Source organism: Phocoena sinus, chromosome 14 (assembly GCF_008692025.1).
Source record: "Phocoena sinus isolate mPhoSin1 chromosome 14, mPhoSin1.pri, whole genome shotgun sequence".
Lineage (NCBI taxonomy): Eukaryota > Metazoa > Chordata > Mammalia > Artiodactyla > Phocoenidae > Phocoena > Phocoena sinus.
The window spans coordinates 19,059,881-19,086,261 of NC_045776.1; the positions used below are offsets into that span (position 1 = coordinate 19,059,881).

At 38.6% G+C, this 26,381-nt stretch overlaps 1 protein-coding gene and 1 pseudogene across 36 annotated transcripts in view; both read left to right on the top strand.

The window, feature by feature from the left end:
- The window catches only part of TCF4 (transcription factor 4), a 361,926-nt gene that overhangs the window by 298,515 nt on the left and 37,030 nt on the right, over positions 1–26,381 (top strand). For all 36 annotated transcript variants that reach the window (XM_032654534.1, XM_032654531.1, XM_032654537.1 and 33 more), the window contains 5 exons: positions 6,351–6,456; positions 10,087–10,220; positions 15,801–15,933; positions 24,987–25,054; positions 26,172–26,250. In XM_032654534.1, the coding sequence (XP_032510425.1) occupies positions 6,351–6,456; positions 10,087–10,220; positions 15,801–15,933; positions 24,987–25,054; positions 26,172–26,250 (520 nt within the window). The remainder of the gene's footprint in view (positions 1–6,350; positions 6,457–10,086; positions 10,221–15,800; positions 15,934–24,986; positions 25,055–26,171; positions 26,251–26,381) is intronic.
- LOC116739392 lies at positions 6,879–7,051 on the top strand (annotated as a pseudogene).

Below are 26,381 nucleotides of genomic sequence, written 5' to 3' on the forward strand. Positions count from 1 at the left end.
GCTGATATTCGGAAGGGTAGAAAAGTTATATGTAGTATTTGTCATGGAGTGTTTGGCTATATGCTCAAAATGACTTGTGTTCTAAATATATTACATACTCAAGGAATTTCTTTTGGGGGTTCATATCCATATTCTTTTTCATTTGTGTTTTGTGATGCACTATGGTAGAGTGAAGATAGGTCATTGCTGTTAGTAGAAATAAAATATGAATATCATATACATGAATGGTACATTTTATACATGTCTAGATCATTGTGAATTTTTTTTCAGACTACTAATAAAAATAGTTTGAGGAGTAAAACTCTTCTTATTGGGAGTTACTTTATGGCACTTAGAACTATTCATTTCATTCCTATAAAAGCTTCAAGTGATTGAGATGGAAATAAAAGCTTCACAATTGCAACAGATTATACCTCTGAATTTTTTTTCATGTATAATTAAATATCCATCTATTTGTCAATATACTGCAACATTTATGTGTTATCTCTAAACTTATTTCCTGTTTATGTGATAATAATGCAAAGTGGCCTTTAACCATCATTTAGAAATGAAATAGGATCCTTTTCCATTAGTAAATACTCCTTGACTTGGTAATATATACTGAAAATATATCAGATGATTAATTTTTATTTCTGTAGTTGGTTTTTGTTTTTCTTTGCACTGTTGGGTTGTGTATTGCCTTCTTTTTAATACTCCTGAGCATTATTCACTGCCTGTAGACCTTATGACAACTTATTCAACTCTGTTACTTGTATCTGCTTATTAACATTTTATGCCGTTTTACTACCCATTGGAATATTTAAGTTATAAAGTTAAAAAAGACTTTAGGAAGGAGAGTGCCAGGAGGAATGGATGAGAAGTCAGGAGCCCTGGGCTCTGTCCAGGCCCTTGGGTAGGCATCACTGCCCTATAGCCATTCTTTTCTCTTACTGTGACCCATGTCCTTCAAACAGTAAGAGTTGAGGTCCATTCCGGTTAGTTGCCTGAGTAGTGAGCTGATCCCCCTACAAGTGCTTTTCCCCATTAGATGCTGGGAAGCATCAATGCATGTGCCTAGGTTTGTGAACATCAGTGGCACACCATAAACTCTTGGCACTTGAGTGTCTAACTGTCACAGTTTAGGATATTTGTGAAATCTCCCAAGGTGTGAGCTACTAAGTCAGCCTCGCCAGCACTTGGACATCTGAGGCATAATTGTGCTTTGCTATTTTCTACTCATTACGGAGCATACAGTAACTCTCTTTAAGGATCTGAAAGTCTCAATTACAATGTTTCAGTTATTCTCAACTGGTTCTCTTTGGAAATTATTTACTCAGAGGATACTTGCAGATGACAAAGAGGTAGTAGTGTTAATGAATGTTAAAGGTCTACTGCACAGCCCAGTGGCTATCACCCAACCCCACTCAGTTGTACCTCAGGATACACCATCTATAACCACTTCTCTTTATCACCTCCAGAGTTCAGCTTCCCACTTAGGGAAGAAAGTAACCAACATATATTGGTTTTACTGTCAACATGCCTTATCACATTTTATTTTCTTAAAAGGTAATTATGAGACCCCACAAGAATATTTCTATTAAACCGTGGCCAAAGTACAGCCTTATGTTCATAGCTAAAATATTTTTTCTTTTTTGCCTCTTAAGATCAAGAAATTGTTTTTTAATGGAAAGAACATAGACTTTGATGACTAGTTTGAATCTTTCCTTTACCACTTGGTGAGTTTTTAACATGGAAAAGTGGATTAACTTTCCTGAGTCACATTTGTCCAGATAATTAAAATAAAAAAAAAGAGCGGCACAACATTAACACAATTATCTGATTTTTTTGCACGCTTAGTAAGTGCCAGGTATTATTCTAGTTGTGTTTATTCACTTTATGCCTTTTAATTCTTACAAGGATTTGGCATACCAGGCACTGTCATTCCCTCTTTACAGGCAGGAATCTGAAGACCAGAGAGGGTAAAGTAACAGGTCCAAGGTTGCCTAGCTCATAAATCATGGAACTGGCACTTAGACCCAGGCCTGTCTGGGCCGGTGCATCTGACCTCTCTACCGTCCTTCAGATGTATGAAATAGGAATGATACTATTAATAATGTCCATCTTGTTTGATTTTTATGAGGATTAGAAATAATGTGTATGGAGCTCCTGGCAGAAAAGCTATTCCACAAGAGGCCCTGAACAAATGGTAATCATTGTTATTTTTAAAAAATCTCCATAAGTGAAAGTGACATGCCAAGACAGGTAAAAATGAGCACCTCAAAGGGAAAAGGTAGGATATGCATTCTACTCCCTTCATTTTGTTCGTTGGTTTGTGTGTTGGCTTGGTTTTCTTCTTTTCTAGTAGACAGAGGTTCTATTTCAAAGAATGTGTCACACTGTTTCTTTGATGATGGCACAAATGATAATCAGAACGTTGGTTGGAACAGCTAATGTGCCATAGTAATACATCTCAAATTACAACAAAAATTAAATCTGTAAAATGAGAACTTTTAGAATTTTTATTTATTCACGGTTTACTGTTATCTAGAGAGCTTTGTTAAACTCAGAATTCCTGTATTTGTGATTTTGTTTTAAATTCAGGACTGTAGGAGAAAAGATAATGGTGCTAACTTTGAATATTAACTAGCTATTAGTTTTCCATGAAGCTTTTTTTTTAAAAATTATTTATTTATTTATTTTTGGCTGCGTTGGGTCTTTGTTGCTGCACCTGGGCTTTCTCTAGTTGCACAGCGAGCGGGGGCTGCTCTCCGTTGTGGTGCACGGGCTTCTCATTGCGGTGGCATCTCTTCTTGTGGAGCATGGGCTCTAGGCACGCAAGCTTCAGTCCTTGTGGCACGCGGGCTCAGTAGTTGTGGCGTGCAGGCTCTAGAGCGCCGGCTCAGTAGTTGTGATGCACGGGCTTCGTTGCTCCGCGGCATGTGGGATCTTCCCGGACCAGGGATCGAACCCATGTCCCCAGCATTGGCAGGCGGATTCTTAACCGCTGGGCCACCAGGGAAGCCCTTCCGTGAAGCTTTTATTAAACAAATAGTTCACTTAAAGGGCTGTAGCCTTTGAGCTTGAGCCAAGTCTCCCCATTTCCAATTTTGCAACAAAAATTTCACACTTCTTTAGTTACTCTCGTGGCAGGAACTGGAATGCCAAAGGTCACCTTGATCTCAGATACCTTATCAGAAGAAAACTAAGTGTAGATTTTTGTTTCCCTTTAGTCTTTCCTCATGTTTCCTTGACAGAGTCACTTCAATACACTACAATACAAGCTGCAGTTTGGGATTCGTATTTCATTTTCCATTGGACTGATTTTCTTGTGCTAGTCATCTGAAGATATCTGGGGTGTTTGTTATTGTCCTGTTAAATTAAAAGCTATTTTCTTTAACAAATGTGTAAGTCATCTTTCTGTTTACCTAGGGTATGATAATTAAAATTAAGTGGATGTGAGCTTTTCTTATTGAATTTAGTATGTCTATTAAATACCTTCCTGCAACCCGTACTTTCAAGTCCTTTGAGAGACTGGGAAAATAGTTGACTGAAATAAAATAATGAGGCAGCTTACTGGTCATCCAGGTTACTAAAAATTAAAGCATTAAGGATAAACTGAAGTGATCACTCTGTTTTCACAAATATCATCCTGTACTTCCACCAAGATTTTTAAAGAGAGTAACCATTAAGTAGTAGAAAATAAAGAGTAATTGATAGTTGCCTATCTTGAGCAGTTGCTTTGACCATTCCATTATTGAATTTTCTTATAACTAAAATGTGGGGGACAGGTTTAAGCTAAATCTTTAATTCCTTCTACTTTAAAAAATATAATAGTTCTATGTGATATTTATTTATATCAACGAATATATAGAGCACTTACCTTAAAAATAACTTCCGAATGAGAAAGATGAAGTATATGAATTAAGAGGGAATAACGTTGTACCTGATCAGTTATAATATGAAGAAAATTTATAAAATGTACAGAAATTGCCTTTTTTAAGAAGCTATAAACAGTGTTCGATTTGTTAACAAAGGCTTGCACCTTATCTAAAGAATCTTAATTTGGCTACACCAGAAAAATAGGAATTGTGTGGTATGATGTAGCCTAAAAACTTTTTTAACCCCATAGATACTCTTTTTCACGCAGGCAGTATTTCTGAATTGGGGATAAGTGTGCTTATTCTCAGATCTCTGTGCGTGACCATAATTTACAGTCCAAGTAGCCTCCTTATATGAGCAAAATTACCAAAGATTTGTCTTTACCTCCCAAAAGAGGTATCAAATAATTCTACCCAGATCTGGGAAAAAGATGAATCTTGTTAGGTGCCATCAGATGGTATGTATTCGATGTACTTATATAATAATTATACTACATGTTTAAGGGTAATGTAGTAGAATATGTAATTAAAATTATATATTATCCTAAAAGAATTTATTGTGATTGTTTTAAAATAGAAGGTGATTTAATAATATGGGAGAGTTTATTTTCAGTTTTATAGTAAATATATTGATTTCTGAAATTTGGAATTAATACATAGTATACTTAGCTTGTATTAATACTGACTGACCGGGAACCTGTCAGACTAATAGTCTGTAGGTATATTATAGTTGTTTGTGTTCATTCTGTCCTTAGAATGAGATGATCTAATTTTCAATTTCCCCTTTCCCTAGAAGGTAATATTTTTTTCATCTTTTAGCCTAATCTCAAGACCTCTAATACATTTAGTAGTATTTTCCAAACTGTTGGTCAGTTGTATAATTCTCAAGGAAATACTGGGTTTTGCTTGATAAACTTAGAGCATTGATTTGCTTTGGGGTTCCTGGCTTACGTTTTATTCTTTATCCCTAAAAGATACGTGAAAAAGTTTTCCCCTTATCGTAAGCCCTGTAGAAATAGAATCAAGGAGCTGTTTACACATTTAAAATATGACTAAAATTTAAAAATCAAATGAAATCTAGCCCAGGAAAAATATAGGGCTTAGATTCTTTCATGACTTAGGAAGAATCCTTGTTTTGTAAAGTGTGCAAGGGTTTTTCTGGTTTATTTCTGTTTTGTTCAGTCTCCAGGACCTCCCAATTTCAAGGGCACTGTGGGGCATATGTAGCATTTATTTGATGTACGCATGTGTATGCATATTCTCCCGCATCTGTCTCTGTGGCCCTATCCTTTGTGAAATCCTAGACCTTGTATTAGCGCCTAGTTCGTGATTCTTGGTGTTCTGAGAACAATTATATAATTTTTCTCAGGGTGTTTATTCCATGTGCGCTGTGAAAAAAAAAAAAAAGGGAGTTATTTTTTGGTAACCCTGCAGTTGCCTTTTTATTGGTGGATTTCTTTTTTCTTTTCCTGTGACCTGTGAATATCACCAGAGGTTCACTGCCAGTTTTGTGAGCCGCCCGCTTCAAATTGGAGGCAGGAAGGTATCCATTTTCATCAAGAGGATGACAGCGTTTCAGTCTCTCCGACCATCTGGAGAGAGGAACTTTTGGAGCAAAAGGGAACGGGGATTAAAAAAAAGAATTATATTTAGCAGAAAAGGCAAGGGGGAAACCCAGTGAAAGTTAAACTATACCTTATGAATTTATGCTTTTCTACTGTCCTGTCTTCTTTAAAGCAAACATAAACAAGAAAATACACAAGCTATTTTTATAAAGGACTGATTCCCCAAGTCTCCTGAGTATTAATAAACGAATGTAAGTAAATTAGGATTTTGGCAGTTTTTAAGTTTATTGAACATACAAAGATAATAAGAGCTATAAATGAGGGTTTTCCTCCCCCTTCCTGTGTACACACTGATTGTCGGGGGTCTGTGTAGATCTGGGCTTTTAATGGCCCTTTTCATGCATCTCTACAAAAAGCTAACACTATGGGAATTTAATATTCCAAGATCTGTGTGTCACTTTCTGAGATCCGGAGAGTGCATTCATTTTGTCTGTCTTTTTTGTCTCTCTGTCTCTCTTTCAATTTTAATTGAAAGGTAGACAAAACAGGAGAAGCTTGAGGCAGGTGTTTCTCTTTTTACCTTTTACATGCTCATGGGCCATTTGTGTTTAAAAAAAAAAAAAAAGAATGCTTAGGCTCCCAGGACAACCCTATGGGTATTATATAATATATTTACAACCAGACCTAGTTCTCAATATTCTTGCCCATAACTGGAAAATATCACACCTGGTTTTCCATTCACACAAACGTACTCGGCCTTCTTTTGATTTTCTGTATTCGGAAAGGGGCAGTGTTTCCAGGGTTTGGTTGGATCTAGGATGGACGTGGTAGAAATTTTGCCTTTTGTGCCTGCTTCTTGTAAAGTCATGGACCTTGAGATGCTTTGGTCTAGGCAGCAAGCAAAACTAAATGGGCTCTTGTTCCCCAGGTTTATGCTCCGTCAGCCAGCACTGCCGACTACAATAGGGACTCGCCAGGCTACCCTTCCTCCAAACCAGCAGCCAGCACTTTCCCTAGCTCCTTCTTCATGCAAGGTAAGACACCACCTCTTCCGAAGGGAAATCCACGGGTCTTTTCATGTCATATATGGGACAGAAGAGTGCTGATCTGTTACTCAAGAAACGAAATAGGAGGCAAATGGAGAACACTGAAGGTCATGCTCTGTTTTAGGAATTGAATTCATTAAAGATAAATTAATTAAAACTTCACCAAGACTTATTTTTTAAGTGAAAGCCACTTGAGAGATCATGAGTTAAGATTAGACTGGTTTGCTTACTTAGAACAGATTCTTCTTTGGGAATGGTCTTCCACGACTGATCATTTTTGTGTCTTCACTTCCCGAGAAGAGTATGTTTATATGTTTAGAAGAGTGTGTATTTTAAGCATCCCGGATTTAGCCTCCTAGGAACAAATTACCCTCATATATACCTTTATATAAAAATGTTGGACACTTACAATCACTTTTCGGCCTTTTGGCTAAGATCAAGTTTAGTATCTGTTCTTATCAGTAAAAACGTTGGCCACTTACTAACTTATAGGTAAGAACAAGTGTCCCATTGAAGATGAAGTGACCTATCTAAAGTCAGGAATATTATTTCGTTACAAAGCAAAAGCTCTATTCCAACATACTGACGGATTGAGGGCCCAAGACCCAGCTTTTTTCCCAGAAAAATATAGAAAATTACAGGTTCGTGGTAGATAAAGTATATTTAATCCATTTAATTGTCCAGTGTATTTAATTCAGTGCACATGGATGTGTGTTCCCCGAGCTTATAATCTCAAACCTGGTAATACAGCTCTTTCTGCTGCTTAGAAAAGACCAAGATGGTTGAAATGACATCAGCTGCTTATGAGAGGAGACCGTCCAGAGGATGCAGCTAAGGCTCCATTCCCTATGTGCCTGGAACACCTATTGTCAAAATGTGATGATCTTGTTTCCAGGTTAATACTCTGAAATTCAGATGTGGGATTCACCAAGAACCTCTGTATGCAAACTTCACTCTTTTTGCATTGGCAAAGTGCCATGGGATTTCCTTCTTCGTGCTCCTCCCAGAAGGACCATGCCACGGGAAGGGGAGCCACTTGGGGCAGTAAGTCCCAGGGAGGTGGCTTGGCATCTCCCTTAGATTACAGTGGACATACCCAAACTCATTCTGTTTCAAAGGGGTTTGTTTCCTTTCCCTTCAGAGTGTTAGCTCTTTTGAGTTGTTAGTTCACATGTGAAATTCCATGGAAAATCTATAAAGTTGAATCGAATGGGTCCCTCGGGAATAGAGAGACTTGGTTCCACACGTAATGGAGCTCCTGTTGACCAGGGTCTTTTATCTTTGTGACCTGTCTTCGATGTCCCTTTCTCTCCAGGGGAACAGCAGGTATGTCACTTGGGTGTGTTCTGTGCCATGACAAAAGGTGTATCCCCTTCAGCTATAGGTAGCAGCCACTTGGGCACCAGCGCCTCTCTTTTATGACCAGTCAGAGAGAGTGTGCTACCACTACCGGTGCTTATAGAGATTGCCAGCTCAAGGACTCATCACTCAAAGCTAAATTTCATTGAGAAAATTGACAGAAGGATAGATTTCTTCTGTCTGCCTTCAGGAAGGTCACTTGCTTAAACCGTGCACACTGCAAGGAAAGATCAGGTTGAGTAAAGCAGTAGGCTCTTCTCCGTAGCAGACCACGCAAAACAAACTACGGGGAACAAATCTGCTTTTCTGCATATGAATACCCAAGAAGCAAAGAAAAAAAAATGTTTTTTGAGTTGACATTTATGATGAGCACAATTAATTTGCACACATCTAATTCTATTCTTTCAAACCCACATTATGCCAAGATCATGGGATGTGATAAATATTAATTTACTGTGAAAAGCATAATTTATGTAAAATGTGTATTTTTGTAAGTCTGCATTGAGTAGAGTGTCTGTGTTAACAAATCCTAAATGTATTTCCTTGTAGGGCATCATGTCAGAATGTTTCAGGAGACTCTTTTTCAATGATAGAGATTCTCAATTTATTTGCCATGCATGTCATCTCTTTGAAATGTCAGTGGTCTTAAACTGCATGTTTGAATTTAAGATGACATCTGAACTTCCACAATCTCAGAGCTAAATCTGAAGTACATGAATAAGAACTTTTTAAAAAGTCCTATGTTTTTACGTTATGATCACAGAAGCAGTACGTCGTGATCCCATTTCACATCAATGTCCTTCAGTAAGGGTCCACAGTGCCCTGAGAATTCAGGTCTTGAAGAAAATACAGTTTAGATAAAAGATATTCAGAGACTGTCAGTAGCATATTTTATTTTATTTTATTTTATTTTTTTAGTAGCATATTTTAAACCCACTATTGTGTGACCTCTTATTTTTAACTTTAGCTTCCACCTCCTAGTTAAAACTCTTTAGTTGTCAAAATCACAGACATGATTTTGCTTTCATAGTTCTTAAGACATCTCTGGATTATTCCTTCCTGCCCTGAAACCATTCCAGTTTTCTGAATTCTAACTTCTGGGGTGAAAAACTCAGGGAAAAAAAGGCTTTATGAAATATAGTGTCAGATTTAACTTGCCTACTGCCTACATTTTCAAAAGGCCTTTATTAAATAACGTGTAAGGTGAAAATACTCTTATTTCAAGGGAGCAATGCCTGCCATACAATTAACACCTAGCTGATGGCCTTGTATATATCTGGCATTTAATAATTTTTGTTAAACTATTGAAGGGAAGAAAACTTGAACTGAGCAGGAACGTAGATGCTCTGCTCCCTTAATTTGAGAAACCCAGACCAAACAATAGCAATCTAGTAGTGACTTCGAGGCCAGTAGGTCCAGAGAGTAAAAAAAAAAATCTGTAGGAATATTTTTAATATGGTGTTAATAAAAGATTAACTTGGTACTAAAAGATACTTCATATAATTTCCATATAATTTTAAACCTCTTTTTAACTCACAGTTTTATAGAATCCAGAGGCTCTCAAAATTGTCCTTACGGTAATGTCTACCTTACGACATGTGTGTACCCTTTCACTTGCTACCGAAGGCTTAAGATAGCTATTTGACTATATACCAAAATACAGACATTTAAAAGGAAGTCAAAAACTCAGAACTATATACACGAGGTTCCTCTTCCCTACATACCAGAATGTAATTCCAGCTTTAATTCCATCTACTCTGTGTGTCACAAAAATGAAATCCAATCTGAAATCAGAGATTTTTTTTTCATTATTACTTATTTCTTTATATGCTCTCAAAACTTGTAAGGGTGCCAACCCTGTAATATCTCAAGTGTTTTATTTTCACCCCAAAATTTAGGAACAGTTTAATTTTTTAGTTGGTTTTCATAGAAAAAAAAAAAAAAGGAGACTTCTAAGAAATGTTTTCCTTAGCATTAGCTACCTTGCTGTCTTGACATAGTTCTGTGTAGAAATATGTTCTGTTCTTTTACAGTTAAATTTTTACTAAGAACCCTTTAACTCTGTTAAATATTTATATTTGTTTGGCAATATAGAGCCACTTGGGAAAAAATAATGAGACTGTCTTCTGATATAATCAGCTTACCAACACAAAGATGAATATACAACAGGCAGTCATTTTCCAGGATATGAAAACACCCTACTCTATAAGGCAAGGCTGAATGCCTCAGAAAAGTCATGGTTTTCTTTGTCCTTTACAGATGGCCATCACAGCAGTGACCCTTGGAGCTCCTCCAGTGGGATGAATCAGCCTGGCTATGGAGGAATGTTGGGCAATTCTTCTCATATTCCACAGTCTAGCAGCTACTGCAGCCTGCATCCACATGAACGTTTGGTAAGGCAGACTCGCTTGGTAATGGGGACAACACAGCTAGTTGATTCAGTCTCACCCTGTCTTTGCATGCATGTACACATGGACTCTATCGATGAATGTAAAACCGACACATACCCGTTATTCTTACAGTTGTATTGTTTCTGCAATCAAAGACATAAACTCAATCAGATCACCTTCATAAGCCATATTCTCTTTGTTGCTGTTTTTCTGTTTATTGCATTTTGTTCTGTGCTTTCTTTATCACAGTGTCATCTTCCCTTGGTACATAAATACATATTGTATTTGAGTTGCAGAATTTAAGCTGTGGCGGTTCCTTGGGTTTTTTTTTTTTGGTTTTTGTTTTTTTTGGGGTTTTTTTGGTTTTGGGGTTTGGGGTGGGGTTTTTTGCTATCTGTAGTACTGAAGGATATACTGCAGGGGGCAGAGTGATAGCCAGTGGACTTTGAAAGTAGGTGATAACACATCTCCCACGAGCATTTCCATTTCCCCTTGGCCGGCTTCTGTAGCTGGTGACAGCTTTGAACTCTTGTACCACACCTGAAGGAAAGCGTTCATGTTTCCTATACACTCCCATCAGTAACAGCAACCATGGGGTTTCTATTTAGATCAGAGTCCCAATTTTCAGTATTTTAGCTATACTTCCATACCCTCCAACACTGTACTCATCCATCCTAGTATGTGTCTTTATTCTGGAGGAAGTAACGCATCAGATGTTTTTCTAACCTCAAAAACTACCACAGCCCGGAACCCACTGATGAACTTAAGTCTATCACTAAATGGAGGAAAGAGTACTTCTAGATCATGAAGGTTTGGGATGCAGATAATATGGGACCCAGTATCTTGTGCAGTAAAATGGCTTTAAAAAAGGTATGAACCTCTAATCTTCTAAATGCAAAAGAGTACGAAAAATCCAGTTAGTGGTGCTTATATTACTACTCTCCATCTTGCGATGTGCTCCTTTTTCTTCTCCTAATACCCAGATTTATGTTTCTTTCTCTGTTCTAATATAGGAGATAGTACTTTCTGGATTTCTGTGGTCTTTATTCTCTTTTGCTCGGCCACCAGAGATATTGAAAAGGTGACATATCCTATTCTGATGACTGAAAACATCCCAGAGGTTAAGATTTCCGATATCCTTTCAAATATCAAGTTAGTTAGTCCTAGTGACAGAGACGCTGGGAGGTCGGTTAGCTTATCCTCAAATGAGAGATAAATGATGGAGATGGAATTGACCTTTTTGAAATCATCTCTCAAGTTTGAATGTGGAAATCACAAACTATCTTAAATTTCAGCACATTTTCAATAAATAGCAGATGATTTACTTTCAAATTTCTTCTTCTTCCACCTCCTACTTAGAGTCATTAGCATGAAAGCTTAAAGAAATAGCACTTATTATTATACTAGAATTTCTTCTTGGCTAACATTTTTATTTCGCCATCGTCATTTTGCACTTCTCTAAAGAACCCATGATCAAAATTGTCTGTGTCCTATAGGCAAGGAAAGTTTTGATTACAAATAAAAGACTTCGGCACTGTACTATATGTTGTAATTTCCATTTGACGTTTACTTTTCTTTGCTCCTGTATTTCTTTCTTCCTTTCTCTGGTAATGTATCCTGATGAATTTTCTCACTGATAGGGAAGCTATTGTATGATTATATCTAGTAATCATTGTGATTTCAGTAACTATTCAAAATTCTCTTGCTGAAGTGACTTGTAAAAATCTGAGAGTGATTGAGAATCATTTGAGTATACAGTAGGTGGTTAGTTACCTTTCGTTTAAAAGTAATGGTAGTTCCTTAAAATTTTCATCTGGAGGGCTTCCCTGGTGGCGCAGTGGTTGGGAGTCCGCCTGCCGAGGCAGGGGACACGGGTTCGTGCCGCAGTCTGGGAAGATCCCACATGCCGCGGAGCGGCTGGGCTCTTGAGCCATGGCCGCTGAGCCTGCGCGTCCGGAGCCTGTGCTCCGCCATGGGAGAGGCCACAACAGTGAGAGGCCCGCGGACCGCAAAAAAAAAAAAAAAAAAAAAAATTTCATCTGGAGCTTTTGCCCAATTCTATACTGAACAAAGGAATAGTTTGAGAAAAAGAAGAAAGCTTTCCTTGGATTACTTTGGGTGTAATTTGGCCAAATTAGTATGTCTCTGAAGGTAGCACATGTTAGAAACATTATTGCCTTTATCACTTTATACTCTGTTATAATAGAACATGTAATCACAAAGCTAAAAATCCACATATATCAGTAGCAACTGTCAAGTCACCCATTTTGATTCTTTAAATCCCCTGAACAGTTTCAGCCTCTACAACAATCCCACAGCTAATCACTACCATGTCACAGATACACATGCAAAATCACTCAGAAGAATGGAGTTTGTGGTTAAGCTTTGGGATGCGCTGTTGTAGAAGGCTTAAGTTTGGAATGACTTGGCAGAGTTCTTTTCAAAAATAGGATAGAATCCCTGCAGTCTGGCATGGCTTAGGCATGGTCTTTGTACCACAGAGGGAAATAGTCCTGGGAGTCTGGAATTTTAATATAAAGGAAGTACTGTTGTCTTTCATTGTTTGTAACATAAAGTCTTACTCCAGTGACTCTCACTGGGGGTGATTTTGCCCTACAGGGAACGTTTGGTGATCTCTGGAGACGTTTTGGGACGTTACAACTCGGAGGGGCGTGGTGCATATAGGTGCTGCCGGAATCTAGCGTACAGAGACCAGGGATTCAGGAAACATACTACAATGCATAGGAGGAACCCCCCCTACACCCACACCCAACCCCTGCCAAGCAAAGAATGATCTGGCACAAAAGATCAACAGTGCCAAGATTGTGAAACCCTGCTCTAGCCCAAAGTTTGACTACTTTATTCTTAGTATGTGCTAACAATTATATTTTCTACTTTGTGAATTATCAACCCATAGGTTGATAAAAACATCACTCATGGAAACATTTTCAACACTTACTCTGTCAGTAGACTCCAAATACACTATAATTGGGTATCATAAGTAAAAATAAATAAACAAATAGTGGGCATGTAAAACCATAACACTTTGTCATACTTCCCCTTTCCTTTGCCTTTGTGGCAAGCAGGGTAGACAGTATTAATAGCTGAAGTAAGAAAGACTAAGGGGAGTGCTTATAGTTGATCCCTAAATACTCTTAAAGAGACATTATTCACATATCGCTAATATTTTCTGTGGTGTTTTTATTACGTCTTTGAGTGGCAGTAGTTGTCAAAATCCTTTTCTTTGTAGAATAGTCTAGTTGTAAATCTCATTAACTTCTTTCAGCACCTAATTTTCTATGAGTCTCTAAAAATTACTGATTTACATGGATTGCATTGGTTTCCCCATTAAAATCTGTGGGGAAGAACTTTTCTCTTTATTCTCTGAACTCAGTGGTAACCCTTTGTCAAATCCTGAATTACTGCACATTTTACACCAAGTTGAAAGGGTCTAAAAGATCTCACTGATGCAGTAATCTTTTTCCTGTCTCATCCTGTCATTATTGTAGTTATTTAACTATTTTTCAAAATGCTTTTTCCTCTGTTTTGATTTTTGCAAGCTTGGGACTGATTTATAAGGTTTCTCTATGCTTCAGAAACTCAGCATGGAATAGGACTGGGTAGAAATGAAATCAAACCATCTTTTTTACTTTTCTTTTTCTTTTTCCATAGTCTGTTTCTTTTTTCCACATTATTATAGTCTTTAGCTCTCAAGCAGAAATAGCTCTTCTAAGTTTGGTCTTCCATGGCTTATCCAGTTTTTTAGGTCAGTCGTACTATGGAATGGGCCCACTCTATCATTCTTTGGAGAAAATTTCGTGGACTACGTGGGGTATTCTGTAAGTGCCAAGTAGAAATGAGTTTAACAGGTGGCCTAAGGAATTTTTGGTCAAGCAAAGATGTCCATGAAATTTTAAAGTTTGAAAGGCATTCTTGGGAACTTGGAATGGTTTAAGGGCATCATCCCAACTTTCTCACTGAAGTTGTCCTTTCCGTTGGACTATTTGGAGTGTGCAGAGGTAATATTTTCAAAGGCATCTGCCATGTCATGGCAAACTGACTCCAAAATGGATTCATTTTCTAAACTGTTTAGTTGTCTCTCAGATAAGTAGCATTTCAGTCCACTATTTATTAAACACGAGCTGGTAACCTGTTGTTCTTTGTTCTTTGTTCATAGGATGAGTGTGTTTAGCACTCAGCCACAAGTAGTGGGATGCGGAGCTATGAGCTGTATTCCCTCCCCTTGAAGAGCTTACTGTTTCGGTGGAAATGCTCTTGAAAGAGAAAGCATGGAAAAGCAACATTTAATTAAGTGTTTAATGGCGCAGTGCAGAATGTAAATGCATTAGGGATTCAAAGAGACGAGATTATGAAAGAGTTGGAAGTAGTAAGGGACCCTCAAGGAAGAGACAGAACCCAAGATGGGCCTCACGAAATAACTAGGGGATCCCAAGACACAGTGTGTCCACGCTTTAATCACCCCTGACTTTCAGCATCGTATTCAATCTCTTAGTTTCAGCAGAATCTCCAATAATGATATAATAAAGATCCATAGCCCATTAATATACTACATATAAAGAAAAAGTATTATATTTTAACTTAAATATTTTTCCTTTACATGTCTGTAATACATTCAAATGCCTATGAGAATAACTTTTTAAGCTACTTTCTTGTCATGAAAAAGAAAATAGCTCCATTTTTGTAAATAACCATGGTTTTGTACATAACCATGTCTCTGTTAGTGATCTGCTGCTTGTACAGCACTTATAGGCACTGTGAGATGCCCCAAGAAAAGCAGCTTATTTGGACACTAGTATGATAGTCGGACCCAAAGCTAAGCCTTAAAGTAAATGATTCTGTAAAAGGCGATGTTCTTTTTTCATAGTCAACTCTATGGCGTATTGCTAAGGGAGAGGACCTATATAGAAAGAAGTAAAATAAGTCATTCTCCATTCGTTTGTTCCAGTGTAATTCAACACAGTCATTGATGTAAGGCTTTATGTGTTAATGCTTTAGAGAGATATTTAATCATTACTGCTTTTTAAATTTTTCATTTACCATTTTGTTCTTGCTGGAGTTCAGAAAGATGATCCAGTTTGGCAGAAAGAAGATTTGAGACTGGTTATTCTTGGTCAGTTTGTATTCAGAAGGTCAGGATGAAGTGTAATGTAAACGCTGTGGGTCATGGTGGTGTTTTATTCATTATATTATGGAACCTTTCTTACTTGAACAATAAGCCATACAGAAAAATAATAGTGGTGGTGGTCTTTTATGTTGCTGAAGTCCTAGACATGCCTTTAAGCAGTCATTTTTATATTTAGAGATCGTGATCATTTCTCAAGGTCCAGCATTGCCATTATATTCCTCTAGATTTGATGCAAACCCAAACCAACTATGTCTTTGTATTTTATTATTTGAAAAATGAAAGCTGTCAGAGCTAAGCAAGATGTATTCTTGGATATTTTGAAATTCCGAGGGCTGTCTCCATTGCAAAGCGAAGAGTTCTGAAAGAAGTGTTGGAAAACTAATCCACCAGATGTTTTGTGATTAAATATGGCCTCCTTTTTCTGCTTCTTGCCACAGAGCTATCCATCACACTCCTCAACAGACATCAATTCCAGTCTTCCTCCGATGTCCACTTTCCACCGTAGTGGTACAAACCATTACAGCACCTCGTCTTGTACACCTCCTGCCAACGGAACAGACAGTATAATGGGTGAGTCTTGGAAACGCCAGTTCTGTTGCCGACAACCAGTGTCAGGGTCTAATAATCAAGGACCTCTCCCCACCCCATCACTGAACAGTAATCAAGCAATGGATTTTTATCACATAACCAAATGAACAGACAGATGAACCAAACACAAATTGTCATTGGCTTGACTGTAATCACTTTTTTTGTCCCAAGAAACTGAAATTTGGCCACTTTCTCCATTGTGAGTGATTAGATCAAATAAAGGTTTAAATAGACCAAAACTACCTTGCTTCTCACAGTCTCGAACAGCTAACAAAGCGAACTTTAGTAAGACGAACCATTGAAGATTAGTAAGATAGAAGGCATAATTGCTCTAAATAGGAATTATTGATCGCTTCTCAAGTTCCAGTCACTGTGCAAAGCTTTTAACCGTAACACACCACTGTCTTCTGAAAACTAGCTCCTGTGACATTTATAGATTGTTATTAACGACTAGATAGCTTCACCTTACGGAGACTGTGGCATCGTTGAGTCCTCCAGAGGGGACGAAGTGTTTGCTGACTTTTGGGAGAGGAGATGCCTGGGCATCAATGGGCCAGGAGTCATTTGCTGCTTTTTGGCGGCAAATTCACTGATAAGTTACGACCCAAGCAGAGTGCCTCTATCGAATAAACTGAGCCATCATCTTCTCAATTTTCACGATGTCCATTATGGTCCGCCCCCTAGGATGGACGGTTAGCCCACCGACACTCTTCTCTTGAGGGAAGCGCCAGGCAGGGCGTGCAGCTGCCCCTGGAGGAAGAGTCCGGGTTAGCGGTGAGGCAGCCACACCTTCTGATTCTGCCTTGACAACCCTGTCATTCAGATGAGCGGCACGGTCTGACGCTTCAGGGTCTTATTAAAACCTCAGACTTCCATTGGTCGCCACCTCCTCTGGCTGTAGCTCAAACCCACCCCTAGCTCGGCCTTATGGTCACTTCTAGTGGGTCCAGTTAGTGATGAGAACACTAACTGTACATTCTATAGAGAAGAATGTATGACAGAAGAATACCGCTGTTGAGTCTCCTCAGCTCTTCGCAGTTTTTTGGGGTTTTTTTTCATTTTCTTTAGATAGTCTCTGGAACTTCGGGAAGTGGCATGAATCACTTATGAGGGGGAGAGTTTTTGATGAACGAGAAGAGATGTGTTTTGAAATGTTGCAAATATAATTCTGCCTAAATAATACACTCCCTGCTTACTCAATAATATACTTCACACTTGAGATGAGCCATCTAGCAGCCCTTCCCTTCGCCGCCATGTCGCACTAAGAGGCGAATTTAGGAAAGAGTTTCCATTTTTGTAACTTTCATAACAAAGCCTCTACCAATGCGTTGCATCAGTTTGACCTTGGAGAGCTATGGGCAGAGGTCGAGTGGGGAAGTTTTGTTAGCTATCAGTGCAGTTTTGGCAGATCCGAAAAACAAGAAGAAAGAAAGAAGTGCAGAACTGAAAGAGTGAGAAAAGCATATTTCACTTCAATGTGGTTTGACAAATGGAAAACCCCTTTCTGCAGTCACGAGGTCTAGTTATAAAGAAGGATGACCGGTCATTCATCCTCTTACAAGGCACATTTCCTGTCTACTTATGGTTTGAGTAATTTTCTTTTTTTAGGAAGGTACAAAGGTAGAGCAAAAGCTTGAGTTGAGGAAAGCAGACCTAGGCACCATTTGAAAAAAAGTTTATATTGACTGATTTGCCAAACAGTCTTTTTTTTTTTGGCTGCATTGGGTCTTCGTTGCCGCACGCAGGCTTTCTCTAGTTGCGGTGAGCCAGGGCTACTCTTCGTTGTGGTGCGCGGGCTTCTCGTTGCAGTGGCTTCTCTTGTTGCAGAGCACGAGCTCCAGGCATGCAGACTTCGGTAGTTGTGGCACACGGGCTCAGTAGCTGTGGCTCGTGGACTCCAGAGCGCAGGCTTAGTAGTTGTGGCGCATGGGCTTAGTTGCTCTGTGGCATGTGGGATCTTCCCGGACCAGGGCTCGAACCCATGTCCCCTGCATTAGCAGGCGGATTCGTAACCACTGCGCCACGAGGGAAGTCAGGACTTGGGGAGAAAGAGATATTATGAGATGGTGTGATTATCCTCCACGCGCTGTGGTCAGCAGAGCCACGACAAGTCTCAGTGGGAATGGAATTTGCTTTATTTAAGCTGCTTGGCTCCTGACTGGCTTGTAGATGAACAGGAATATCTACTCTCCTTCATTTGGTCTGGGCGGTTAGGGCAGTAATAGGTGACTTCTACATACTAATGGGCTCAGCTGCATCCTAAAGATGGACTTAACTTGTTATCCAGACCAAAGGGCCCTGTTTAAGTGGAGCGGGGTCTAGACAATAATAAAGGAGCTATGATTTTCAAAGGGAAACGTGTGCGATTTGGGAACCCAGAAAATGCTTTTTAGGAACGACTTTATTGCATAAATTACTCCATCATCACGGGTGTACTTGTCAAAATCGCTAGCAGCATCTGAGAAAGCTTTAGAATCATTTCGGGACATAAGTAGACATGGTAATTCAGCTTTCTGGAGGAACAGATCTTTAGTAATTTGCATACATACAATTATTACTTTAGGGTTACTTTAGGGGAGAACATTCTAGAGTGTTCGTCCCTAAAATAATACATCCTCAAATTCCTTAAGTTAAAATACAGAGGAGAATTTAAGTATGAGAGTAAACCTTAATATTGCACAGGGTCCGAGTTGCTCCTGGTTCTTTGCACTTAATTATTTTTTTCTTTGCACTTTAATTCTCCTAGGCTTTAGTTCGATTTTCACAGTGTGGTAGAAGCCAGGGATGGCAGTATGTCTATGTAACAAGAAGAGAAGATTTCTCTTCTGATGTTAGTGATACTTCCCTAACAAACAGTATGGATTAATAGGATACATCTGTAGACTTTTGAAAATATTTGGCATATATTCACTCATTCTGAAATGCAGGAAATAAAGAAATATTACATTGCCTGTATCTCAAAGAACAAACAGAACTAATTAAATAATTGGTAAATAGGGAACACATAGCCTGACACATGTTTGAGATTACACACATGATTCTGTAGAAAATGACTGTAAGCAATACTAATGCCGTAAGAATGGAGTTCAAGCACTAACACATGGACATCACATTTTTCAAGTTTTCTTGGTGAAAAGTTGCAAGGCAATGCAGTCTTTTCATAAATGGCGTTGATGTCTTAGGAAGTGGCTTTTTCAGTTCAGAGGAAGATCATCGCTCCATCTCTCAGTTTCATGTTATACCGTGTCTTCCTGGCAGTCAATGATTGTCCTCAACCAGTGACAGGACAACAAAATGCATGTGGAGTGAGATGGAAGCTCCAGAATCATCAGAGGGTAACCTCTCTGGAAACATGCTCCTTTGCCTCGGGCTCTGTCCTCTGCATCTGAAAGATGGAAGATGCTCACTGAGGTTCAGGATGGCTGTGTTTGACTTGGAGGGATAGCCGTTGTTTCTTGTTTTGTTTTCTTTTGCCCTTTAATGCCCAATATCATTTTTTGAGAAATGCTTGGAAGGCCAAAGCTGACTCAGATTTTATTAACGACAGGATTTTTTTTTTTCTTTTGGCGCTACGCGGGCCTCTCACTGTTGTGGCCTCTCCCGTTGCGGAGCACGGGCTCCGGACGCGCAGGCTCAGCGGCCATGGCTCACGGGCCCAGCCGCTCCGCGGCATGTAGGATCTTCCTGGACCGGGGCACGAACCCGTGTCCCCTGCATTGGCAGGCGGACTCCCAACCACTGCGCCACCAGGGAAGCCCATCGACAGGATTTTTTAAAAATGACACATTCATCCATGGATTTTTGAAAGAATCGTACAGTAAAATATTTTACTTGTGGCATGTAGACCACTACTTTTCTGCGAAGCCTTGCCAGCAAACACCGGAGGTTGCATTAGGCAGGTCTGACTTAGAAGGGTCTGTTTAGCACCCTGAAATTACATGAATATAGTGCATGGAACACACCGTGGATTCTTAGTCGTTCACCTGATGGGGCAGCCAGTTAAGGATAGAAGCTAAGTCTGAGGGCTTCAAGAGTTACCACCATCAGAGCCTTTCAACTTGATTCCTAGAACTCTTTCAATGTAATGCTGCTCAGTGTACTTTAGAATCACTACAGTCCAATAATGCCTCCACATGTGAGCATGCACACGGAGGAGGAAAGGTACTTAGTTATTAGATACCAACTCTAGAGGAGAGAGATGTCTAGAAGATGGTAGTCATATACATGGTACATGTAGGTACGTACTATCTGCATATTTCCTTCCTACCTGCCTTATCCAATAGCCCTTCCTATTCAAAAGGGTTGAGAGACCCACCTCAATCCCCTGAGACTAACACAATCCCCTTAGACTACCCAGGGACAAGAGCGCTTCAGTTACCCACTGGGAGATACCATTTGTATACATTCAGAGGGTGTGAGCGCTTGTGGTTTGGGGCTACACACCCTCCCTTCTTCTCAGAGGGAATTGGGCATAGAGCTAGCATAATGGTTATAATAACTGTTATTGTTTTATTAGTCTTTAACCGGCCTGCTTTCTAAAGCATGGTATTTGCCATGTTTTTAAACCTCAAACCAAACAGTGTTGAAGGAACAGACTTCCAAGATTGATTGAATGCAACATATGCTAAAGATTACCCTGGAATATCTATCTGGTTCATGGATTAATCTGGCTTCCAACTTTCACTTCTAATGACATGTTTGTATGACACGATGCGTTTTAGTATGTGGCTTTTCTAGTAGAAACATTATGTCCGTTTCCCCTTGAGGACTTGGTTTCACAGTAATTTTATTATGAGAGTAGTCACATAAGATTCACTTCGTCTTTTACAAGAATCTTGAGCCTTCAAATACAGTTGGGTGATGAACAGGCACAGAGCCTAAGAGTAACAGGAATTTTATCCAGCAGTGTCGTGGCATCTTGGTTACAAAGACCACCAACGGAGAACAATAAACTAGTTTGATTTAAGTCTTCTCATCCGTTTCCTGCGCGTGGTCAGGGGGCCCAGCTTCCCCCCTGAATTCCTAGGAATCCCTCCTGCTAAAAATGAGTACGTGGTAGCCTAGATGTAAGTTTTTATTCTAAAATTGTAGGTCGTAGGAAGGCTGGAAATGCTCCTTCCTTTGTTATCTTTGTAGAGAATCTCATGACATTGTTAGGCTGCTTCTCCTAGTTTAATAACATGAGGGTCACTTGGACACAGTTCAGAAAAACTTAAGCTTTGAAAACCATCATCTTCTTTCAGACAAAGGCACTATGAATTGCACCTCTTCATCCTTTTATATCTTCAGGATGTGCCCAGCCTGGGATTCTGGGTGTGCAGTAAAGGGGTAACACATCTTCCAAATTCTGGTTTACAGCAGTCAATCCCCAGACACCACTCATCCTGCTGTTTGGATTAGGGTATTCTAATGGAAATTGCCATTTTCCCCAAAGTGGAGTTTGAGACCGAGGGTGGTCCCACCTGTAGCTGAAAAGACTAAACCCTTCTTTTTGCTCCATCTTCTAGCCAGCAATAGCACCTGTGTTCAAGCCATATGAATAATGCTTGGGTGGCTGGCAGTGTCAAATCCTCCTACAAAATTGCAGTTCCTCCTAATAACTTCTCATCTTCCATTCATATTTATGTTACAGCTCTACTTAGAGACTTGATTTTTTTTTTTTTTTTCGTTTGAGCTAGAGAAACTGATAAGAGCTAAAATAACATGAGAAATCCATCCAGTCTTGACCAAGCAGGGCGGCAATAGTTTTTCTCTTTATTTCTGTTATCTGGGCATTTTGGTAATTTCTGATAATATCAGTTGACAAAAACTCAGGCCTGGAATAGTAATCAAGTCCTGTTACATTAAAGGTGAGAAAGCGGATTTGATGAGCACACATTTAATGAGGAGTGTAGTTTGCTAAACATGACCCGTTTCTTCAATATAGAAGAAATTTTGCTATTTGAGAATTAAATATATATTCACTTTCTGATTATTTATGCCCTTTCGCATAACAGGCACACAACTACAAAGAAATCTTCAGGAGAAGGACCCATGTAGCTGAACATGTTTAGGGACTCTTGAAAATGTGTCTTCTCCAGTGTTTCCTGGAACAGAACAAAAGGCATTCCAAGTGAAAGGGCAAACTGGTCCCAATAAACTGCTTTGAAATTTAAGCCCTGGGGGTGGTTCTCCAGCTGTTGCAAGGTAGAATGGCTGGCTGTATGTTAAAAAATAGTCTGCTCTTATCAGTGGCTTCCATGAGCAGCCTTTGTAGTTTTCTGAAACATTTTCATGACAACGTAATGTAAGGCGCTAAATCCTGTCTTTCTATTATACTTCCTGAGTTCTAACATCTCCCTGTATAAAACAGGCACTAATAGAAAGTTTAGTTAGAAAGGTGTAGTATGAAAAGGTCGTAAGGATTGTATCTTATCTCTTCTAAAGTATGATTTTTATGCCCTATATAATTTATTTTTGGATTAGGCATATTCTTTTTTTCTTTTTTTTTTTACAGTAGGTCCTTGTTGGTTATCTATTTTAAATATAGCAGGGTGTACATGTCAATCCCATACTCCCAATCTAAAAAGAAAAAAGATGCAAATGAACTTATTTACAAAACAGAAACAGGCTCACAGATTTAGACAATGAATTTATGGTTACCAGAGAGGGAAGGGTGGGAGGAAGGGATAAATTGAGAGTATACTTTATTTTTTAAATGTCTCTAAAATATTTTTATTGGTTTTTAATTCTTTCCGTTTGGTTTCATGAAAGTATATTTTAAAACACTTATTATTCTCATTTTAAAGCTGTTCAAAGAATTAATCTTTTGAAAGCTACTACAGCAGCAAATTTTATCCATAACAGTATCTTATCCTATTTGAGTTTAGTTTCTTAGTTAGGTAATGTGATTTTTTTCTATTGTGGCTCTGAATTTTCATTTCATGAAGATCTGTTTTCTAGTCAAGCAGATAGCACAAATTATTTTGACTGATAAATCTAATTTTAAGTATATATGATAATATTGCTTCTGGGGGGGGGAAGAAAAACAAATATATACGTATAATTGCCCCCAGATACCATGGTGATACATGCTAAAAAATGTTAGTGCTCTTTGTGTTTTCAAAATCTTTATTATTTTCTCTTTAGAATTGTCTTAAGTTTTAAAAGAACTCCTTGATGCAGAAATTTTTATTTTCACACCAGATATAATTTCAGTTATCTCTTATATTAAGTATTTTTAGCACTCTTGATCTCTGAGTTCCTTCCACTAGCTGAATTGTATGATGTCAGACCCTCATTTCAAAGAACTTTCTTATACACAAATTCCTTAGTACTAGCAACTAATATATCTTTATTATTATGAATTTGTGATAAGAATAAGAATAGGTTTGTTTTGTCAGAAGGTGATTGTGTTCTTTGTATCACATACCAGTTTTCTTTCAGTTTTAGTAATTAACAAATGAATGTGGGTGTGAGTTTCGTTAACCAAATAAAGCACACATCAAAAGATTATCGAACTATCATACCTAACATATAAATATGTAAAAATAACAAGCATAATTTAACTATGCTAAGCAGAGGTCAGGATAAGCTAGAGACGAAGATAATTTGACCACTTGCGATCTGATCCCGCTACTGTATTTTACAGATCTGGAAGCTGAAGGTGTCACATTTGCCAGAAGGGTTGCTTTCTTGGGTTGAGGATGGGGCTGGGAATTTTTCTTAAGTTTTAAATGTGTAATGAAGTTTTGCTTGGGTTAATCAGTTGATTTAAGATTTCCTTTTCTTATTTCACAAAATAGTGAGAAACATCTTCTCCTGGAGCTTAATAGGTTTTATTTAAATATTATATCTATTTGCTTATGCTGAGGCCTTAATAAATGTAAAAGGAGAACACCACTGGCTATACCATTTTATAAAGGCAAATTACTTCCAAAAGACACTTGTTAGATAGAGCTGGCTTCGAATTATATACCAGAACCGATATCCCTTTATTAACAGTACAGTCATCCTTCAGTATCCTTCCAGGGGATTGGTTCCAGGACCGCCCAACAGATACCAAAATCTGAGGACGCTGAAGTCCCTTTATAAAAGGGCGCAGTGTATGCCTAAAACCCTTGCACATCCTCTCATATGCTTTAAGTCATCTCTAGATTATTTATAATACCTAATACAATATAAATGCTCTGTAAATAGCTGCCACTAACAACAAATTCAAGTTTTGCTTTTTGGAACTGTATGGAATTTTTTTTTTTTTTCTGAAGATTTTTGATCCGAGGTTAGTTAAATCCTTGGATGCTGAATCTGTGGATACAGAAGGCTGACTGTACTCTTTGTTCATCTATTTTGTAGGTAGAAACACCAGTGTTTAAGATAATAGAGATTGCTTCATCATCACGTGGGCTTACTTTATCTCCAGAATTCGAGACAACATTGACTTTTAGTAGCTAAGGGTTCAAATTCTTTAAATGTGAACACAGACTTAAAATATGTGGAGAATATATGTTACTTAAAATATTAAAAATATTTTCCCTCCTAGGAAGGCAGGCCTGTTATAGATTTTTTTGTTTTATTTTGTTTATTGTGGAACTCTGAGAGGAGTATCTCATTTTGCTGTATAGCAAAAGAAAAAAGGTTTTTTTAAATTTGAAAGCAGATGTAAATCATTCATGAAGATAATTTAGTTTACTATATAAAATATAAAGAAAAGGCCAATTCTGAGGATTTCAGGGACCTGAAAGTACGGCACACTTTTTAGCAATGACCATCGTATGTTCACCACCAACCACTCATATACAACCAGGGGGAATGTAATAGCAACTAAAACACTTTATCTTTAAACCGGGGTGTCAGGTTTGTATTTTATCTGTAAAAAAATGTAACATGAATATATTTGACATCTACCTCAGCAAACAAATTAATGCTAATTAAAGATTAATGTGTTGTAATTAGCATTAAAAATGCAATTAAATTGTGAGTAAATGGACCAGGAATAGAAAATCATTTGGCGTCTCACTGCCTGGTTTTTCATATTCTGCCTTTTGTTTTTGCAGCAAATAGAGGAAGCGGAGCAGCAGGCAGCTCCCAGACTGGAGATGCTCTGGGGAAAGCACTTGCTTCGGTGAGGAAATATTGACTTTGGACTTCATATGTACCATGGCAGAAGGGTGAACTTGAATCAGAAGTGGACATTTTGAATTTTAGAAAATGGATGGCAAATAGCTTTGATTTTTGGAAAGGCTAGCTTCCTTGCATAATGATCATTGGAAAACTTGAGGAGAGAACTCTGAAGATTCCAGCGGATGGCTGGTCTTCCCTCTTGCCTCCTCTGCTTCCCGGTACTCAATCGTGGATTGGTGGATATTCTCAGGGCCTTTAAGAGGATAGATTTTCTATCTTGATGTCTTATTTTCTTCTGAAGTCGTTTGGGTACCCACCGATTGACTGACTTTGCCAAGGGGTAATTCCAAAACACTTTGCAAAAGGCATTTCAGAAAAATGACCATAACTGAGACCCGGGAGAAATTGTCACATAATTGGCACTCAGCTTCTCCGCTTTGCCCGCCCACTGCCTAGAGGCTAGAATCCAGCATTCCTTGCATGTTCACTAGTGACAGATGGCACCCTTCCTTGTCTGAAGGAGTGTACCTGGTACGGTCTTCAAAAGCTGAATGTGATCATTTGTAAATGTAAGTGGAGACTTGCTCTAACGTTTTGTCTCTTCAGTTGGTTTTTCCTCACCAATGGGGGCAGAGATGAGTTTGACTTATATTAGCATTGTGACCTAAGGAAAAGTTTTTCTTCAGTCTGAGCATTCTTTTGCCTTGGAATCACATGCCTTAAACATAATGCAGAAGGGGTTGGACAAAAATCTTAGGGATGATGCTGTCCAACCTCCTGTTGTATGGAGGAGGGAAAGGGAGGTTTGGAGTATCTGTGTAGGTTAATGGCCACACAGCCATGGGAGGACATGGGAGGAAATGGACAAGAACTAAAGTCGGCTGACCCCAGTCTGGTTCTTTTCCCACTATCTTATACCACCTCAATAGCTCTTCTATTGGAAAATCAATTAAGTTTTTCATTTTAGAATATTGGTACTACAATTGATCGTTGAATGTATTGTGTGTACCTTGGAATTTGTAAATGAATTGCATTGACACTTTGTCGTTTAAAATTGTTGAATATTTATTCCCAATGAATGAGGGTTTGTTTATTTTTTTTCTCCCCACTGTTTTAAGATCTATTCTCCAGATCACACTAACAACAGCTTTTCATCAAACCCTTCAACTCCTGTTGGCTCTCCCCCGTCTCTGTCAGGTACAGTACCATAAATCCACTGCATCCGAGTGTCAGTTTATGGAATGGTTTCCCCCTTACACTTCCTGTGCTACTAGGTGGAAACTCACTCCCTCCAAAAGCTCAAAACAGAGCATTTCTGGACAGACAAA